Raw genomic sequence first — 21,732 nt, 5'->3', positions numbered from 1 at the left:
CCAAGAAAGAGATTTTACGGTAAGAACCAAAAATCCATCTTTTTCCTCGCACCCATAGACTTGCATTGAAAAGTCTAGGCCAAGAAACGCTGACAATCGCAGCATGCTGCGATTTCTCTCGCATGTATAAAACGTGCGAGAAAAATATGGATTATGCGAGCTGACCCATAGATTAACATTGGGACAAGTGCTATGTGATTTTTTTCTCGCATAGCACTCGTCCGTATTTCTCGCTAGTGTGACTCCGGCCTAAGGGTGAGAACACAATGGCAAGATGCCATGTTTGCGCTGTGTACTGCAGAATAAATAAAATCGTAAGTTTTCACTAAATGGTAAATGGCATGAATTGGTCTACTCAATTGTGGATCGCAAAAAAAAAATAAAAAAAATAAAAATAGCACCTCACATTTAGGAACAGTTTAATGCACAACTCTAGTGGTTGTATTTTATTGCATAGCTGGAGTGGCGCTACTAATCAATGCTTCCTGCCCCTACCTACCAGATGCCATATTCATCTGCTATCCGTAAAAACACAAAAAGTGAGCTTGGTTTGAGTTGGTATACATGAAGCCTATAAACACATGTCCACATTGGCCATAAAGCATACAAAACCTTTGTAGGTTTTGTTTGCTTTATGGCCAATGTAAACATGCATTTATACGCTGCAAGTATACCAACTCAAACCAAGCTCACTTTGTGTTTTTTCTTTGTATTTTTACGTTCTGTGTAAGCCGGGGTGTGGCCTCCCTCTCTTGAGCTGGAAATTGTATTTAAAGGCTTCCCATGACTGGTGTCCACTGGTTGGGAACCGGTCCTTTTGTCTGCCCTTATTCACACACAGACGTCAACTTTGATACATAAGGTTTTTAATATTATACAGTGTAGGACCGCCCCAATCAGAGTCACCTTGTTGATGGTGGGATGGCCTGTATGCTATATTTGATCAAATACGGCATTACTAAAAACTCTATTACTTAAAAGCACTTTTGCTTTATATTTAGTTACAGCAGGGTTTTTTTCATTTTAGGTTTTGTCATCTGCTATCGGTGCAGCTCCCAACCATATCCAGCAGTTTATGACCTGCTGGTTCGCTCCGGTTTGCTCTGAAGCGATCCAGAAGTCAGAACTCCATGTAAGACCATGAGACAGAACGAGGCTCACAGACACTGAGATCTTATGCTATTAAATCTGACATTCAGACAGAAATTGGGGGTCACAAGATGGCTGCGCGAGACCAGCGTGTCAACAGTAACAGATGAAGATGGCAACTGGTAGGTATATTTTGTAGGAGAAGGAAACTTCGTTTAGTAGCACCACTCCAGGGCTGAAATAGAAAAAAAAAAAACCGCTGCAGTGGCTATTTAGTTTATGCGAAATTATCGTAGTAGTTTTTTTTTTTTTTCTTTTTTACTCCGACACTTCATATTTATAAAATGCCACATCTTATGGATAAAATTGGTAGAAATTAAACCAGAGCAACATTTTATGCATAGTAATAGACTTCCCAATGTTAAATTAAAGCCAGAAACTAATTTCACAACTGCCACACATCATTGTTAGGTTCTTGCGCCAATTGCTACTTTTTATGCATGTTAATTTAGCACACTTCCCAGTGTTATAAAATATCAGGAGACTAAGGTGTTAATTACCGCTCATTAAATGTAGAATTCTGCAATTATAGCTACATTTTATGCATGTTAAAAATTACATTTATGCTGCATTTGTTGAAGGTATTGCATGACTAGAATAAGACTTTTTGCAAATTGTGCAGAACCGCAATGTTATAGTTGACAAAATGCTAACCTTTTATATCACAGTTTTGAATGTTTTTCTCTTAAATATGAAGTGTAACAAACATTTTAAAATATCTTCTACTTAATATTGGTAAAAACACAGAGAGCCACGAGAAGACCAAATGCTTGCACCAAAAGGTGCCTGATAATGGGTCTCCCCTAAACATCTCCAAACGAATTCCCAGATTCCATCCCACATGTAATGTCTGATTCTCACCACATTGCCATTTCTCCACCACCCTCGCATCTCCAAGACTTTTCACGAGAATCCCCAATCATGAGGAATTCATGGCTTCTGCACGTCAAATTGTCCCCCACATTTGGAAACTTCAAAAGTAACCTGAAAACGAATTTCTTCAAGAAGCAATAAACCCACTGTCACCTCACCAACATAAGAGCTGTTCCAACACAAGATCTATTTGTAGCCTTCCCCATTACCCTGTAGCTTGTAAGCTCATGATAGCAAGGACCTTGCCTCCTCTATAGTGTCACAGTGCTAATTTTAAATTATATATGAATTTTGGATGTAAACCCTTTTCACAACAGTACCTTGGAATCAATGTTGCTTTAAGGAAAAATATCTGGTCAGTGGACCAGAGTCACAAAAGGTAACATGTAAATCGTGGTGTAGGTAATTTCTGAGATAAAAAGTCAGGCATTTCTGTCGACAAGAAGTATCAAGTAGTGTCGGAAGCAGGGTCACAGGGTGCGCTCGCCCCATGTTCGGCAGGAGATGGCTATGTATTACAGCCAGGAATTGCTGCTAACAATCACTGATGGAGTGGAGCTCCACCCACGATTATGAACCTGTTAAATGATACTGGCAAACAGCGGCATTTAACACGAGCTGGTATGGGTGTACGTCATCCTCTTCACCCTTAGGGTTTGTACACACGTTGCAGATTCCGCTGCGTTTTTTTCCGCGTGGAACCGCAGGTAAAACCACAGGTAAAGTGACCTGCGGTTTTCTGCGGGTTGGTCTGTGGTTTTGCCCAGCAGTTTCACACCTCTACTATGTTAAAGGTGTGAAACCGCTGCGGAAACCGCACAAACAATTGACATGCTGCGGTTTGTAAACCGCAGCAAAATCGCGCGGAAAAAAACGCACCGTCAGCACAGCGTTTTTGAAACCCCATAGGGTTTCATTGTACTGTACTTGGTCAGCGGAACTGCTGCGTTTCCGCAGGGGCAAAACCGCTGCGGAAACGCAGCAGAATCCGCACCGTGTGCACACAGCCTTAGGCGGCAGAATCTTGGGTCGCCGATGCATTGTCATGACAGCCAGGGGTGAGAACCCCCATGCCTGTTATTATGGAGCACCTTTGAAAATCTGTCTGTGGCCGGGCTTCAAAGGAGACCGTGATTTCTGCACATGCAGCGTTTCTGTGGAACCGCTGTATATAGCACAAGCAGTCGGATGATCGTAGCTTCAAGTTCTCTAAGAGGACCAACTGTGAGAAGAAAAATTGGAACCCAACTTGGGCACTGCTGTCATTTTCTATATTTTTTTCCCATGTAAGACATACAAATGATCACCTTTCAGGCCAGTTTCTGAGTTCACTTACTTGCCAGTGCATGTCCTCCATTCTCCTCCCCATTTGCTGCATTTTCTCCGTTCTTTGCAGACGGCTGTTGGTTATTTGCTGATGCAGCGGCGGCAGCAGCTGCGGCAGCAGCAGCGGCTGCAGCTTGCTGTTGTGCAAGTTTGTCCCTATATGCTTGCTGCCTCGTCTGTACAACATCAGGCATAACCGCATCAATCAGGGAGAGAGACTCAATTGGCCTCCCATCAAAGAGAGTGCCATCCTGGAGAATGAGACGAGAAACAAATATGTAAAACTATTGGGCATATCAACTGTTTAATTCAGACAAAAAAAAAAAAACAACAGTTGCTTACTGAAATCTTATTGCATATGAAAAGAGTCTTTAGAGTCTGAAATTAGGTAAGGTCAGAATGACTCCTCAACAATAGGCCCTCAATAACAGGGCTCACCAACTTCTTGTCACTGCACCTTCAGTATCTGATCAGACTGAAATCAGGAAACTCTAATTTCAAGATATTTCCTGAATCAGTTTCCAGGAGGCGATCACAGATGCCCAGGTCACTGGATCGCTCAAAGCTTAGGAAGTCCTGCCTAACCCTGGTGTACCGATCTAGGGAAGGTTTTGAACCACACATAGAAACGGCCTAACTTGGTTTCTACTTTACAAAAAATGTATTGTATCATGTCTCCTTGTCTTCACTGAAACAGCAAACAATGAGTTTGATGTAATCTTATTTCCATGTATCTCTGCTGTGTATCAATTTTAGGAAGGTTATCAGGGACAGAAAAGGTAAAAAAAAACAAAAAAAAAAAAACCTGTAGGATCCCATACGCCAATGTTTACAAATGTAAAGCAATTAGTCCAATGCAAGTGTTGCTTGGTGGGTCTCACAATGGATGTTGAAAGGGATTTGTTTGTCTACAAACTGATCACTTATCCATATGATTGCTGGAGGTCTGACCACTGGGACTCCCTCCAGTCCAGAAAAATAAGTTTCATAAGTTTCCTGTGTGAATGAATTGTAAGTGCACATATGAATCAACCACTTCAATCACTTCTAGGACTGACAGATAGCTGAGGTGTCAGCTCAATGAAGGGAAATGATGGTCACACTATGTGCACAGGGGACTTTGGGATCCCCAATCTCATGATTGGATAGAACGCCCAGCCGTGTAATCACATCCTAAAAACCTCATCTAACCATTTCCCAACGCATGACATAATAGCTGTTAGGCTAGTTTCACATTAGCGTTTTTTTGCGCAGAGCATCGGGCGCATAAAAAACGCAAAGAAAAACGCAAAACAAACGCGCTTTTTTTTAGCGTCATGCGCACGCTGACGCGTCAACAAAAAAACGCAGCGTTTCTTGCTTTTTACATGCGTTTTTGCATGTGTTTGCGTTTTTTATGCACATGTGTTTTTAGGTGTGACATTTTTTCCATTGTCTAAAGAACATTCTGACATGTTTACCTCAAAAACGCATGCGCAAAAAAATGCAATCGTGCGCAAGACCATGCGCACGCACGCGTTCCCATAGACTTCAATGTGTTTTTGCGCATTCCGTGCGCAAGCGTTTTTTTTGACGAGACAGGGCGGACCAAAAAATGCAACATGTTGCGCCTGGCGCGAAAGACAAAAAAAACGCATGCGCACGAAAACGCAAGTGTGCGCAAGACCATGCGCACGTCATGTTAAACATAGGTGCGCAGTGCGCATGCGCACGGGTGCGCACGATGCGCTGCGCACAAAAGCGCTAATGTGAAACCAGCCTTAGAATGTTTTCACTAACAGTATGCTCATTCTTCCCCTCACTCCAGAGTGACATTTGTGAACAAGACCCGGGACGAAAGTTGTGTCGCACTTATAAACTTGCACTTTATGCTTGCTAAGAGCTGATGTTATCTGCACTTGAATAAAACAAAACTGCATTAATCAGAGTGTGCGGAAAAGCTGCCTACAAGCACCTGTAACTTACAGAAAGGGTCTTGAAGAACGGAAATCTGTTGTAAAAGTTATGTAGAGGTGATAACCCTTATCCAGAAGTGGGTGCAGAAATTCCCACACAATTTCCCCACTCATCCCCAGGACAGGGGGACATCAGTTGGGGATGGTGTTTCAGTCAGTCGGTGTGTCCTTTCCCTCGTAGACCCCAAATCTCAGGGTGTACCCAGAGGTCTCACACAGTTTAATTCTGTACCTGGCACTCACTGGACAGGTATTGTCGGAATTTTAGCCTCCCTTTGAAATTAACTAGGGATTTATCTATATGGATGTCCCTTTGGAAGTTGTTCACCTCAACAAATTTTCTGCTGAAGTGGTCAACTACTGGCCGAATTTTACATAGACGATCAGAGTTTGGATTGTCTCGGGGAGGACACTGCTTATTATCACTATAAAGCAAACATTTTTGGGATCCCTTCAAATCCTGTACTTGTCATGGCCATACACCATATCTGTGTACTGTAGATTATTGCCAAAGCTCTGGTTTTCGGACTATGCCCATATGCAGAACACTGCCCCAAAATGTTTTCTCTGCTGCATTTACAGGGGTCCATCTAGCATATGACGACTTGGGATTTTGGATGAAAATTGATGGGCATATAAATTTGTCTGGGCCACCAAAGACTTATTTCCTTGCTAAAAAAGAATTTGACAAAGTAAATTCACTGAGGTCCAACATCAAATTGGATTCCTGAGCTGCCCATGAAATCTGGAATAACAGGCTGATAATTTACAGGGGAGTGGAGTCCACATGGGATCAATGGTTGTAGGGGTTGCCAGGGTAAAAGGGCGCCTTGCAGGCGTCCCTCCTCACTAGATGAAAATGAGGAAGAGAAATCGGGGAAAGTGGGATTACCTCACTGCCTGATCCTGTCTGAAGCAAGGAAAGTAGGACTCCTCTGGTGAAGAGTCTTCTCAACGACTGAGCCATTTTTATATTCTTCAAAACTCTAGGGAGGAGTGTAAGTGTTGCTTTTACATGTGTATTGTGTGGGGCTTGTGAAAAGGGTACCATTTATTATAAAATGCAGAGAAAATAGAGGAAAAAAGTAAAGAGGAAAAATTTAGAAGATCCACTTATAAAAAAAATGCAGTAGATTTAAAAAAAAAAAAAAAAAATAGAATTACAGTTACTACCTATTAACCCACTCTGTGCTATTATTTTTGTTTCTAATAAAAATCAGACATCACTGACGTCCACTCTCCTACCTATAAAGCTACTCTGTACTATTGTCTCTACATGAAAAAAAAAAATCGCCAGTCACAAACCCCGACGTCTGCGCTACCTCCCTACATATAAATCAAACACTGTACTACTTTTATTTTTCTAAAAATAATCAGACGTCACTAAGGGTCCCATTTCACTTAGTGACGCACCAGCGTTCCCGACAAGGATACGACCTGGTAGGGATCGCTGGTGTGCCACTAAATGATCACTAGTAAGTTGCCAAACAGGCAGATCTCTGCAGCAACGATCCAGCGATGCGCACTGGCCAGCGGGACGTCGACGACGAAAAAATGGCGCGGGACATTCCTGCACAATCAACGATATCCAGCGGGGGGGGGGGGGGGGGGGCAGGTCGCTGCTGCGTGACACAAAAATCGGTGACGCATTAGCGATCTCGCTATGTGAGACGGGGCCTTTACACTGCGACGTTAGCTACTCTAGCAAAAAAAAAAAAAAGGGAAAGTCCCTTGGTGCAGATTCTGAACAGCAGCGATACTGATCAGAGCACTGCAGTGCAGCCAGACACATGAGGAGACAGATCGCAGGAGGATCATACTGGCCACCAATGATATTCGGTAACACGAGAGGGTATACAACCGCTCTGCATGCCAACTCTGGGTTAACGATGGTGTGCAGAGACGTGATCATTTTAGATTAATGCCTTTGGCGCTGACTGGTCACTATTGTTCAGCCAATCAGCGCCAAAGGGGTTAATCAGGATAGGTGACGTGGCAATCACCCCATCCATTGTGACTGCTGGGATTGGTGCTGTATCATCAGCCAGCACTAATCACAGAATGTCGTATGGCATTTTTTTGAGGGGGGGACTTTATTGTGACATCGCTGTGACTGGCTGGTCAGAATTGATCAGTCAATCACAGTGATTGCTGACATTTTCCAGTATATTGCAAAATGAATGGTGTCATTCAAAAACAACAACTTTTTCAACAAAAAAAAAAAAAAATGATATCAAGCTCTCATATATGGTAAAGTGTCTCTTTGAAGAAGGGAAGGAGAAAAAGAAATGCAAAATGGCCTAGTTATAAACAAGTTAATAGGCATTAATAAAATTTGGAAAAAAAATACATCTGTATAGGAAAAAAAAATAAGCAGCTTACCTCGTTAATGCTAACTTCTGCTTCCACATACTGCAATCCTTTCTGAATAATAGAGATTAAAGCAGCAGGTGGCACCAGGGCACCATTGATATTGGACTGGCTGATATGGCTTTCTATACCAAACGTAAAGGCGGAATGGGAAAATCCTAGAAAAAAAAAAAGTTACAGAAAAAAATATGATCAAAACACACAATACAGACAAGAGTCCTTCGCCAGCTTCTTATCCTACTTTGGCGGAAGCATACACCCACTGCTCTGCCCACAATACTGTCATGACTGACAATCTTAGGCTAGTTTCACACTAGAGTTACCGGGCGCAGCGCACAGCCGCTGCTAAGCTCCGCCCCTGGCCGCACCCCCTCCGGTCAGCTCCTCCTCTGATCGCATGACGCTGCATGCGATCAGCTTACCCTATATTTAAAATTGGGTACGCTGGTCGTGCGCTGGCGCCAAGCACACAAAAATGCAACAGTGCGTTTGGCGCACGTCGGCACAGCGCCAAAAGGGCGCATTCGCCGTCAAAAGTGTACCAGTGCACGACCAGAGTACCCAATGCTAAATATAGGGTACACTGATGGCATGCAGTGTCATGCGATCAGAGGAGGGAGCTGACCGGAGGGGGCGTGGACGGGGCGGAGGGCTGCGCCCGGTAACGCTAGTGTGAAACTAGCCTTACCAGAGGAATGACCAATCCGAAAAGGACCCTCATGGGTCCCACATCTACAGCGTTTCCCCCGAAAATAAGCCCTCGCATAATTTTATAGGATTTTTGAAGTATACTTGAAATATAAGCCCTACTACAAAAATAAACCCAAGTTACACTCAGGTCCGGCGTTATGGGGGTTGAAAATTGGGGATTTGCCAAGGCACTATTCTTTAATTATATAAACAGTAAAATGATTAAAATTGATGGTGTCTGCCCTTTAAAGAACAATGAGGGTGAAATCATAGAGAGCGATGTGGGAAAAGCAAATGTTTTAAATACTTTTTTCTCAACAGTGTTCACACAGGAAAAGGATTTGCCAGGGGAAATGCAGAGTGATAATGTAAACTCCCCATTAAGTATTACCTGCCTAACCCAGGAAGAAGTGCAGAACCGCCTTCGTAAGATTAAAATTGACAAATCACCAGGCCCTGATGGCATTCACCCTCGGGTATTAAGGGAGTTAAGTAATGTGATAGACAGGCCTCTATTCCTTATATTTCAAGACTCTATAGAAACAGGGTCTGTTCCTTTTGATTGGCGGCAAGCAAATGTGGTACCAATATTCAAAAAGGGGTGTAAAAAGGGAACCTGGAAACTATAGGTCAGTAAGCTTAACATCTGTTGTGGGTAAAATTTTTGAAGGGTTTCTAAGGGATACCATTATGGAATATCTCAATGTTAATAAATGTTTAACTCCATATCAACATGGATTTATGAAGGATCGCTTCTGTCAAACTAACCTGATCAGCTTCTATGAGGATGTAAGCTCTCAAATGGACCAAGGACAATCATTGGATGTCATTTTTCTCGACTTCTCTAAAGCATTTGACACTGTCCCACATAAAAGATTGTTAAGTAAGGTGAGAAAGCTTGGGCTAGGGGAAAATGTGTGTAGATGGGTAGGTAGCTGGCTTAGTGATAGAAAACAAAGAGTGGTTATTAATAGTGCATACTCAGATTGGGCCAGGGTTACTAGTGGGGTACCACAGAGTTCTGTATTGGGGCCCCCTACTATTTAATATATTTATTAATGATCTAGTGGATGGCTTACACAGTAAAATATCAGTATTGATACAAAACTATGTAAGGAAGTTAACACAAAGGAGGACAGTTTGCAACTACAGACAGATTTGAGTAAATTGGAGAATTGGGCTGAAAAATGGCAAATGAGGTTTAACACAGATAAGTGTAAGGTTATGCACATGGAAAGGAGAAACAGATGCTACAATTACTTACTAAATGGGAAACTGCTGGGGAAATCAGACATGGAAAAATACTTAGGCATCTTAGTCAATAAGAAGCTAAATTGGAGTGCCCACTGTCAGGCAGCTGCCACCAAAGCAAATAGGGTCATGGGATGCATTAGAAGAGGTCTGGGGACACGAGATGAAAACATAATTCTCCCTCTGTACAAATCACTTGTCAGACCACACTTGGAGTACTGTGTGCAATTTTGGACTCCGGTGCTCAAGAAAGACATTACTGAACTTGAAAGGGTTCAAAGGCGGGCTACTAAAATGATAAATGGAGTTGGTTCACTACAATACCCAGAAAGGTTATCAAAATTAGGTCTATTTACTCTAGAAAAGAGAAGACTTAGGGGAGACCTAATATATATGTACAAGTATATCAGAGGGCAATACAGAGATCTCTCTAATGAACTGTTTGTACCAAGGACTGTGACAAGAAAAAGGGGGAATTCTCTTCGTTTGGAGGAAAGAATTTCTGCACCAGCAGAGAAGAGGGTTCTTCACGGTAAGAGCAGTGAGGCTCTGGAATTCTCTTCCTGAGGAAGTGGTGATGGCCAACTCACTGAATGAATTTAAGAAAGCAATGGATGCTTTTCTTGTGAGTAACAGTATAGAAGGTTACAAATAACAGATTATAGGTAGATGGTTGACCCAGCTTAGGGTTAGGAATTTTTTTCCCTATGGAGAAAATTAGCTTCTACTCTGTGGGTTTTTTGCCTTCCCCAGGATCAACAATGCAGAACAGCTGCACTAAAAATAGGCTGAACTAGATGGACATAAGGTCTTCCTTCAGCCTTCAAAACTATGTTCCGCAGCGGTTTTGGCCGCTGCGGACCCGCAGCAGTTTCTGCTGCGGTGTACAGTACCATGATTCCCTATGGGAATCCAAAACCGCAGTGCAGACGGTGCGGAATTTTCCGCGCGGATTATCTGCGGTTTTCAATCCACAGAAAGAATTGACATGTCAATTCTTTCTGCGGATTCTCCTGCGGTTTGCCATCTCCTCCATTGAGGAGATGAAAAACCGCAGGGCAAAACCGCAGAGCAATCCGCAGGTCTTTTGACCTGCGGTTTCACCTGCGGATTTTACAAAATCCGCGCGGATGAATCCGCACCTAATCCGCAGCGTGTGCACACAGCCTAAGATTACTTAATGACCTTTGCTGACATTACGGTCATGTATCACCAAAGGTCCTTTAACAGCTGGAGTCTAGAAAAACTAGTCTGGTATGTACACACACACAAACACGTGTATGTGCAGCCTGTGTGTGATATGTTTATTCTTGAGGGGGTGGGAAAAACATTTATTCCAATCTAATCAAGGATTGTCATTCATGGGAAAAAAAAAAAAAAGGAAGTGTCAGATTAAGTTTTTTCTATTAAAAGAGCTCACCCACTTTGTTGTTACTTGCTGCCGATTTTCCACTATGAGAGTGCGTACTCCTAGCAAAAAGTTACTCACCTGATTCTTGCAAGTATCTGTATACCAGGAAATTGACCTCATCACTGCTTATACTCATCTTTATGCCCACTTAAACCATGAGGTCACAGCAAATCGCAATTATTTCCTAGGAATTAAATAAATTGAAAAAATTATCTTTCAACACATAGCAACTTCTAATTTGCAAGCACATACAATGTACATTCCAGGATTGCACAGAACAAAAACATCAATAAAGAATTCACATGTCGTTTATGTCGGGCAGCATACACGTATGGTGTTACTGAGCCGATGGTTACATCACCGAGCCATGTATTGAGACATGCGCGTTTGATCTGTGAATTGGACCAGACAATTACCGTTTTTCTTTTGTTTATTACTACTTTCGTATTAACGTTAAAAAAAAAAAAAAGCTCTTTTTTGCCATATTCTAATAACGAACTTTCTGATTATTCTGTAGATAAAGCTGTATGAAGACTTGTATTTTCCAAGACAAGGTGTACTTTTTTTTCTGGCACCATTTTTGGTTACATGTAACTTTTTAATCACATTTCTACATTTTTTTTTTTTAGTAGATACACATAAGCGAGCACTAAAATGTTTGGATGCTCGCTACTCAAACTGAAAAATTCCTAACACTCGAATGCTTATTTTGAGTAACGAGTATAATGGGAGTCAATGGAAAATCAGAGCATTATTCTGGCAGACCCTACAAAGACGTCTGGGGGCAGTGAAAATGTTGAAATGTATGGAAGAAGTGTAGCACGGAAGGAGAAAAGCATGGACAAGACCGCTGGCAGCATCTCAGTAGCAATCTGGGAGTCAGAACAATGGTGTCACACATTTACTACATTGTAGGAGAGACAACAGAACTGTATAATGACTGGCATATAAAGCAAAATTTTAAAAGAATTAAAAAAATTTAACAATATCAAAATTGAAATTTTTATTTAAAAAAAAAAAAAAGGTAAATTTCAGTATAAGTGCTCAGCATAGAGCACAGGATAAATGTGATTCCAAAGATTATGCAAAATGTTTCCAATAAAAGCAAGTCCTTAAGGCCCTTTTACATTTAGCGATGCACCAGCGATCCAACCAGCGATCCGACCCGGTCAGGATCGCTGGTGCATCGCTAAATGATCGCTAGTGAGCTTTCATACAGAAAGATCTCACAGCGATGCAGCAGCGACGCAGCGCACGATACTTACCATTCACACACAGCGATCCTGCGTCCTCCCGCCCGCGTCCAGCGTCGCTCGTCGTCACAGCAGGAAGTCTCAGCAGGAAGCGCCCGACGAGAAATGGAGCCGGACATTCTCGCGCGATCAGCGATGGACAGCGGGGGAGCCGGTCGTTGGTAAGTATCACACACAGCGATATCGCTAGCAATATCGCTATAACGTCACAAAACCAGTGACGTTTTAGCGATATTGCTAGCGATATCGCTTAGTGTAAAACCCCCTTTACACAGGTCTGTCATCTGTTAACAGGAATATAGCAGGGGGCTTCCATGTTACTGATAGCACAAAGGCCCTGGAAATGCAAAATGGCTCCTGACCACTACAATGAATGATTTGCAATTTTCACTCAGCAACATCCACTGATTAGTTTCTGGAAAACACCTGTGCAGTCAAAATCACTACACGCACATAAATTCCCAACAAGGGTATAAATTTCCAGAATGGAGTCACTTGTGGGAAGGTATTCATCTGTTCTAGCAATTAGGGGCTAGGAATATGGAGTCTGCAAACTACTTTAGGAAAATATAAAAAAAAAAAAAAAAGAAATGCACAACTCAAAATAATTATAAAATGGTACAAAACTTTATTGTAATTAAACAAAGGGTTAAAAATTACAAGGATGGCAGTGGTTAACCGACAGGCAGGTTAGCGGACAACCATCAGGTAAAAGATACAATGGGGCAACATGTATATTGCAGCAAAATGCCCAGACAAAGTGCAAAGTGCATAATACAGGTGACTACAGTATACAAATATAACAGAAGAAAAGGACGCAATATCCATATACAAGTGTAATGAAACTGAAGTCACACATAGGTAAATAAAATGTCCAAGCAAAGCATAGAGGAAAGTAATGGCCCAAAGTAATACCTGATAGAACCGTGCCTCTGCCCACCCCAACGCGCGTTTCGGAGCAGTGCCTTCTTCCAGGGGTCTTCTCCTTTAGGAAAATCTGCGCTCCAGGAGCCATCTCTTCGTATGGCTAAGCAGTACTGTACAGACACATATGGGGCATTGCCACGTTCAGCAGAAATTGTGCAATTAATTGTTGCCACTTTTACCCATTTCCCTTTGTGAAAAATGCTAAATCTGGGGCCAAAACAATTTTTGTGGTAAAAATAATTTTTCTCTCACTGCCCAATGTAAAATTCTGTGACACCTGTGGAAGACTTCTGCTGTTCTGTCCCCTCAGGGGCTCTCCCATTGGGTCATGGCACCCGCAAACCATAACATTAGAATTTGCACTATAATATGGAGCTCCTTTCCTTCTACATTTTAAACTGTACCTAAAAAGTAGTTCCTGATTTAAAGTAGGGTATTGGCATACTCCGTTTAAAAAAAATGGACCACTTAGTTTGTTGTGCAATTTCTCCTATTAGCCCTTATAAAAATTAAAAATTTGGGGCTAAATCATTTTAGGTTAAAATGTGATAATTTTTTCTTCTCCGCCCAATGGTATAAATTTCTGTGAGGCACATGTGGTGTCAACATGATCACTAAACCCTAGAAGAAGAATTCAGAGGTGTAGTTTGTAAAATGATGTCACCTATGGGGGAGGTTTCTATTGTTCTGGCACCTCAGGGGCGCTGCCAATGTGACATGGCGCCCTCAAACCATTTCAGCAAAATCTGAATTCCAATATGGCCCTTCTTCCCATTTGAGCTTTGAACTGTGCCTCAAAAAGTAGTTTCCAACCACATATGGGGTATCAGAGTATTCTGGAGAAATGGTGCAATTTCTCCAGAGTCCTTTTTTGGAAAAAATTTGATTTTTTTTATTTAAACAGTTCAACGTCATAAAACTTCTGTGAAGCACCTGGGGATTCAAGGTGCTCACCACACATCTAGATACATTCTTTTAGGGGTCTAGTTTCCAAAATGAGGACACTTGTGGGGAGTTCCCACTACTGTTTAGGCACATCAGGGGCTCGCCAAATGTGACATGGCGTCTGCTAATGATTTCAGCAAATTTTGCTTTAAAAAAGTCAAATGGCGTGCCTTACCTTCAGAACCCTGCAGTGTGCTAAAAAAGTAGATTTCCCCCACATATGGGAAATCAGCGTGGTGTTCTCATTGAAGCATGCTAGAGCTGGCAGATAATGTAGTTTGTAAAATATTGTCTGCAGAAAGAAAGGGAGGGCGGGCAACGGATATTTGAAATGCCACAACTTAGCCCGTCGTCCATTCACAAACTGCATCTTGTAAAGGGGCAAATTCAGGTCATCCTGGAAATATGAGCCATGGTCAGGACTATAAAAAGCTGGGTGACAGAGGTGTTTACTTGTGAGGGCTGCGCATGCCTATGTGCACCATAAGGCCTCTTTCACACATCAGTTTTTTGCCATCAGTAGTCACAATCTGTCGTTTTTTGAAAAACTTATACAGCGCTGGATCTGTTTTTTTTCCTCATAGATTTGTATTAGCGACGAATGGCCACACGTTTCATCCATCGTCAAATGGATCAGTTGGAAAATGTTTGTCAGTCGGGCGGAGACGTACAAAGGAACGTTTTTTGTGAACGTCAAAGTTGGACAGCAACGGATCCAGCGCCGTCCGTCTGCTAGAATGGAAGCCTATGGGCGCAGGATCCGTTGCTGTCCGTCAAAAGACGGATTCCGGCGTCTGATTCAGTTTTTTTAAACCGAGCATGCCCGGAAAAAGTTTAGTCCTTTAATTTAACCCGTACAGCTGCATTTTCCATTCTGGCACATAAAAAAAAAAAAAAAAAAAATTCTCTTGCTCTCTCATCCTGTTCCTTTAAATTCCTACAGCTCCAGCTTCGACGGATCCATAAAAAAAAAAAAACAAAAAAAAAAAACAAAAAAAAAAAAACACACTTTGACGGATTGTGACTGATGGCAAAAAACTGATGTGTGAAAGAGGCCTTAGCCACTACTTCTTCCCTCAAGAAAACTGAAGATAACTGGAGACCGACATTTTAGATATTTGCCATTTCTCTCTTTTTATTTCATAACTTTTGCGCAGTTTTATTTTTACCTTAATTTATTGTAAGCACTGCACGCATTAAATATTAAAATCTTTAATAAGTTTGACTTGTTTGATCTAAAAGAATTCAATATCCTTTCAGAGTGTGTGACCTTATGATTGTTTGACAGTACCATTTTAGGGATTCATCACCACATGTGTTTGATGAGTGGTGGCATCATGTTAAGAAGTCGGGTTTTTCTGAATGTGTCAGGGTGTGATTTATGCTCACTTTATAGCCTAATTGAGAGCTGGGGATTGAGGGAGAAATTAACCCGTACAGACACTCCACGTTACATGCTGAGATATGTGTACGTGACAGTACTGATGTAAAGCACACAAGTAGGAAATGCTATTACATACTCTCTAACTTTAAGGCTATGTGCACACGTATGCAGAAAATTTCTGCATGAAAACCGGACTCCCTCCCAGAAAACGCGCGTTTTTGCCACAATTTTTGCCGGAGTGTCCCCAGACACAGAAAATAGCCAGAAATGCGGAATTTACCGCAACATTAATGAGCATGCTGCGTTTACCGCGAAGCGTTTTTCGCTGTAAAAAACGCATCAATATGAACAAAGTGCAAAATGCATTACAATGAATGGGAAGCTTCTTTTAAGCAGATTTGGGAAAACCGCGAAAAAAAAAGCAAAGTGTGAACACAGCCTTAGGGCACAAAAATTAAGTGAAAATTGCAAAATTTTCACAATTGAGTCCTCAGTGGTTGATACCTTTTAATGGCTAACTGAAAAGATGGTAACACATTGCAAGCTTTCCTGTATCAAAATTTTCACCAAATTTCTGCTTTCAAAAATAAACGCAAGTCATATTGAAGAAGTTTTACCACCATCATGAAGTACAATACCATATTTTTCGAACTATAAGACGCACATTTTACCTAAAAAAATTTTTGGGGAAAATGGGGTGCGTCTTATAGTTGGAATATACTTACAAGTAGTGTGGCGGAGTCAGGTAATTCCGCGTCGGTCCAACGTTGCAGGGCGACGATCCCACTCCCTTTCCCAGGATGGTGCAGCAGGTGCAGGGACAGCGCCGACATTTTGTGAGACACCGAAGGCCCTGCCCATCTATTGCTGCGATGCGGTGGCCTCCGGGAAAATGGCTGCCGGGAGTGGCGCATGCTCAGATTGAGATCTCGGCAACGAGATCTCATCCCTAAATCTTGGGACGAGATCTCAATCTGAGCACGCGCCGCCCCCGGCGGCCATTTTCCTGGAGGCCACCGCAACGCAGCAGTGGATGTACGGGGCCTATGGGCTTTCCCAAACTGCCGACACAGCTCCCACACCACCGAACCAGCCTGGGATGGGATTTCCCAGAGGTCACCGCATCACAGCAATGGATGTGTGGGAGCTCTGGGCTTTCAGAAAAAGGCGGTGGAGCCCCCACCTCTTTAGCACCGCCGAACCTGCTGCACCAGTCTGGGAAGGGAGCGATATCTCCGGACCACCGAGCATCCCCTATGATCACGCTCACCAGCGCTGACGAGCATTCCCGGTAAGCGGAATTCGGACTGTAAGACGGACCCCCATTAGACACTAATTTTTTTTCCCTATTTTACTTCTGAAAATTTGGGGTGCGTCTTATGGTCTGATGAATTTTATAGTCCAAAAAATACGGTATGTCACAAAAAAAAAAAAAAAAAAAAAAAAAAATCTCAATCAGTGGACTCCATTGAAGCATTCCAGAGTTAATTACCACAAAATGGCACTGGTCAGATTTGCAGAATTTGGTCTGGTCATAAGGGTGAAAACAGGTTTGGGGAAGGGGGGGGTGAAGAGCTTAACATTTAATAAGGCTTACTAGTTTCAGAAGGGGGTTTGAACCTGTGATCCTTGGATTACATTGATAACACACTGTACTAAAGGCCCCGGTCACACAAAGATGCACCAGTGATCTCGACAACGATACGACTGTTAGGATGGCTGGTGCATCGCATCGCCAAACAGGCAGCTTCACCAGCGATCAGCACCAGCGAGTATCTAAGGTAAATTTCGGCTTACTAAGCGGCGCCTGTCACTTAGTTACCCGATGTGTACCTTAGAAACCTGCGTGCTCGTGCCGGGAGCTGCCAGCACGCAGGTTTCTAAGGTACACATCGGGTAACTAAGTGACGCGAGCCGCTTAGTAACCCCATATTTACCTTAGATACCAGCTTCCAGCACCTGCTTTGAGCGCTGGGAGCCTCGATTATCGTTGGCTCCCGCTGCCACACACAGCGATGCGCGCTGGCCAGCAGGAGAGCAACGATGAAAAGATGGCCCAGGACGATGCTGCACGATCAGCGATACCCGGCGGGGGGGGTTGCGATCGCCGATCCCCGTCACACACAGCGATCTCACTGGCGAGATCGCTGTGGCGTCACAAAATCAGCGATCTCGCTTGTGAGATCGCTGTGTGTGACGGGGCCTTAACAGTTAAGCACCAACAGGTAGCGTGCACTGTACTGACAGTCAGCCTATCAGACCCCACCTCCGGTGAAATCTGATAGCCTGAGGAATATGGTACACATGATGGCCACATTTAAGTCAAAGTTGATAAAGCAACTCATTGACACCCCTAGATTGCAATGCAGTGGTGCCAATGGGCTGAGAAAGGGAGCGATCGCAAACTTCTCACATGCCGCTGTCACTATTAATGGCGGAATTAGAGGGGCTAAAGTGATCAATTAAACATGGCTGTATTACAGCTGGCTCCAGCTGTGGAAGGTTTTGATTCAACTCCTGTGCCATCCCTGAGACATAACTGTACGCCTGATTGTGCAAAACCACTTGCAAACTGGATGTACAGTTTTGCCCATTTTCAGAAAGTGGTTAAGTGTTCTGCCCATGAAGAAAAATGGATAGAAAACACAAGAAAATTTGGCCTTTGGGTTAAGCTCAGATAGCAGCAGCCAGGTACACAGGCAAACTGATTGCTGATTAACCCCGGAATACTACGTCATCGGTAAGGATCCCCTGCTTTGAGGTGGGCTCCAGCGGTGAGCCCACCTCAAAGCAATGATATGTCAGCTGTTATGAACAGCTGACATGTGTCCGCAACAGGCGCGAGCGGAATCGCCATCCGTCCGCGCCTATTAACTAATTAAATCCCGCTGTCAAAGCTGACAGCGGGCATTTAACTAGCGTTTCCGGCCGCTGGGCCGGAAGTGACCTCATCGCCGACCCCCATCACGTGATCGGGGGTCGGTGACGTGTTGCCCTGACAACCAGAGGTCTCAGAGACCTCTATGGTTGTTGCAGGCACATTGCTTTGCGCGCCGCCCGTTGGCCGGCGCTCAAAGCAATGCAGTAAATCTGCTACATATGGGCCATTTGCTCATCGCCCATATGTAGCAGAGCCGATCGAGTAGTGCATGCTTCTAGCCTCCCATGGAGGTTACTGAAGCATGCCAAAAGAAAAAAAAAGTTCAAAAATAAAAAAAATTAAAAAGTTCAAAATTACATTAGGCACACATTTGGTATCGCCGCGTTCAGAATCGCCCAATCAATAAAAAACGGCATTAACCCGATCGCTAAATGGCGTAGCGAGAAAAAAATTCAAAACGCCAGAATTAAGTTTTTTTGGTCACCGCGCCATTGCATTAAAATCCAATAATGGGTGATCAAAATAATGTATTCGCACAAAAGTGGTATCTTTAAAAAAACGTCAGCCCTGCACGGAAAAAATAAGCCCTCACCCGTGTTTCAGTACTTTTTGCACAACTTGCTGTTCCCCGTAAGCTACAAATCCTCTACGCGCAACATTTAGAGACAAAATAGTGGTTGAATATCATACTCCTCTGCCAGGAAAGACGCAGGCTCAGTTTCTGAGCCTGCACCAAAGTCAGGGAGCCAGCATATGACATAAGTAAGTTATGTCAGTAAGGGGTTAAGAAGCACTTCCATCTCTAAAAAATTAGACTGTGCCCCATTGGGGGACAGGGCCTGACATGTCTAGCTATAATCTATACAAGCAACAGTTACAATAATATTAGCTGTCTTTTCTCCACATCAATAAGGAAGAGACTGAGCAAAAACAGATCTAAAAATGGCAAGATGCAACATTAAAAAAAAGCTTCATATTTAACAACTCACCAGAGAAAACAGGTAATTTCCCAATCGTCCTATAGCAATGGCAGCAGAACGTAAATGTGAGTTACCTGGAAAACACAAGGTGGCAAAAAAAAAAAGGCTTATAAAGAAATCACATTTTACAGTATATACAGAGCAATTATAAAGGTCGCTGCAGGCAATCCAGCGATTTGTTGCATGGGCGTACTTCCTGGTAGAAGAGTTTAAACCTCATCAAGCCTGTTCCTCAAAGAGACAGATTCTTTGTGCTTTGGGGTGGTCTGTGGGCAGGTCTTGCCTTGGTTTCTCTGGCCTAGAGCAGGAAGATAAGACTCTGCCTACAGTCCCGCTCCCGGAGTACAGACACATACCGTATTTTACTGATTATAAGATTATAAGGAGAAAAATAGGAATTATTTTTATAATAAAATGGTGGTGCTTCTTCTAAGCCATGTGTCTTATTACTTACCAGGGGTGGTGGCTGCGATGAAGCGGGGTCCCAAGGTCGCTGCTGGAGGAGGAAGGAGTGGGGTGATGCTGCAGGCCGCAGGCTGGGATGAAGGGGTGTTTTGATGTGCGGCGTGCCGCTGCGGGGGACTCTGGCAGCCATTTTCTCGAAGTCCACCACTCAGGAAACCATGGAACTGCGGGGGGGGGGGGGGGGCACTGGCCTTTCACAAGATGTCAGCAGAGCCCCCCACAGCACCGCCGGACACCCCCACATCCCAGCCTGCGTCCTGCAGTAACGGTGCTGGTAAGGTATATATGCATTATAAGACGCACTCCCATTTCTCCCCCAGGTTCACTTTAATGATTGAGTAGAGTGCTCAAAGCGTTGTCCTTCCCAATCACTGAATAAGGCCGGGGTAACACTTGCGAGTGCAATGTGAAAGACTCGCGCGAGTCTCTCTCCAATACCTGGCACTGCCGCCGGCACTCAGGACCGGAGTGTTCAGCTGCTTAGAAATACATGCAGCCGCACGCTCCGGTCCCGAGTGTCGGCGGCAGTGTCAGGTATTGAAGCGAGAGTTTCTCACATTGCACTCGCCAGTGTGACCCCGGCTTAACCAAGAGCACACTTTTTTCTCCCTACCAAACACTGACCAACATCTCACTGTTGAAGCCATTTATTGGCTATGTTAAAGAAGTAGGAGAGGAAACACGTGTGGGCCTGGTCAGTGGTAGAGAAGTGTTGAATCAATAATTTGAATATACTCGCCTACAATTTTTAAAGCTTATGTGGCCATATTTTATTTTCACACAGACATTAAACTGGTTTACACCATAAAAAGCGACTTGGTCTCTACCAAAAACGTTTACCAGCAAATATAGTGGTAATCTTAAGGTAAATTGACTGTAAATCATGCCCGACAAGATTACTGGAGTAGCAGCTATGAGGTGAAAAGGAGCTTAATCATTGGGTCAAGTAAGCTGCAGAGCAGGTTGTGAATCTATGTGCAGGGGAGCGATTAGAGCTGCGCTCATTATATAGCGAGCAGTGACCAACTGCCCCCTGCATCGCCTCAATAACTGGAAGTGAGTGGCTGCAGGGAGTAGATATAATTTTCTCCATGTAGCCGCACTTCCAGTAAGCCTTTCAGAATTTAAAAGCTACATCAAAAACGGACCATCACCACCTTTAAGTGTGAAGGTATTCTTACACTTAACGTATCTTTAAAAAAAACCTTTAATTTCTGTATTTTGTAAGAACTGGTGGTGGTTTCATTGCTTGTACTGCACAGCAATACCACAGTAACGTTGTGCATTGCAAAATTCACAGGCTCACTTCCATAAGAGTGCTGTCATGTCAGGCATGGGGGTATTCAGCAGAGCCCAAGATGTAATGGCAAGCCATTGGCGCCAATGGGTGGTTAGAACAGCACGTCTCCTGTGCGCTGTGTCACCATCATTGTTAATCTGCTAAAAGCTGCTGTCAGTCAATGCCATTGCTCCACTCGTGGCTGTAAGAGGCAGATAATGGCTGAAAAAACACCATCGTCTACCAGAAGCGGGCTCTGGACCTGTAAGGGTAGAGGACTTGGCATATGACATACCAGAAGGTCTTAGTGGAGAAGAGGTAAATCATAATGCCATGTGCACTAAAGCACAGTGCACATGAGCACATAGTCATTGAGGGTTAGCGCTTATCCTTCTCCATCTGGAGAGCTGCTCGCTGCAGACAAACTCAGAAGCGGGTGATTTCGACAAATATGAGAGAGGGATGAGAGTGCGGCTGCACTGACACTGTGTGCACTTTCACTGTATTCCTGCAGCGTAAATGTGCCCATATAGGGCAGGGATTCAATACAGGCAGGGTTTACGCCGAGCGCTGTCAATCAAGCTAAATGGTGG

The 21,732-nt window shown here is 43.4% G+C and overlaps 1 protein-coding gene across 3 annotated transcripts in view; it reads right to left on the bottom strand.

Annotated features, from left to right (window-relative positions):
• TBL1XR1 (TBL1X/Y related 1) overlaps positions 1-21,732 on the bottom strand; it is a 199,081-nt gene that overhangs the window by 64,028 nt on the left and 113,321 nt on the right. For all 3 annotated transcript variants that reach the window (XM_073578811.1, XM_073578810.1, XM_073578813.1), the window contains exons 3-6: positions 19,405-19,469; positions 11,104-11,209; positions 7,686-7,831; positions 3,359-3,599 (exon numbers count right to left, since the gene is read on the bottom strand). In XM_073578811.1, coding sequence (XP_073434912.1) covers positions 3,359-3,599; positions 7,686-7,831; positions 11,104-11,161 — 445 coding nt within the window. In that variant the 5' untranslated portion in view covers positions 11,162-11,209; positions 19,405-19,469. The remainder of the gene's footprint in view (positions 1-3,358; positions 3,600-7,685; positions 7,832-11,103; positions 11,210-19,404; positions 19,470-21,732) is intronic.

Source organism: Dendrobates tinctorius, unplaced genomic scaffold (genome assembly GCF_039654945.1).
Source record: "Dendrobates tinctorius isolate UK_male_01 unplaced genomic scaffold, ASM3965494v1 ptg000060l, whole genome shotgun sequence".
In the NCBI taxonomy this organism is placed as follows: Eukaryota; Metazoa; Chordata; class Amphibia; order Anura; family Dendrobatidae; genus Dendrobates; species Dendrobates tinctorius.
The sequence above is the reverse complement of the archived record's forward strand: the minus strand, read 5'-3'. Positions and strand labels throughout refer to the sequence as shown.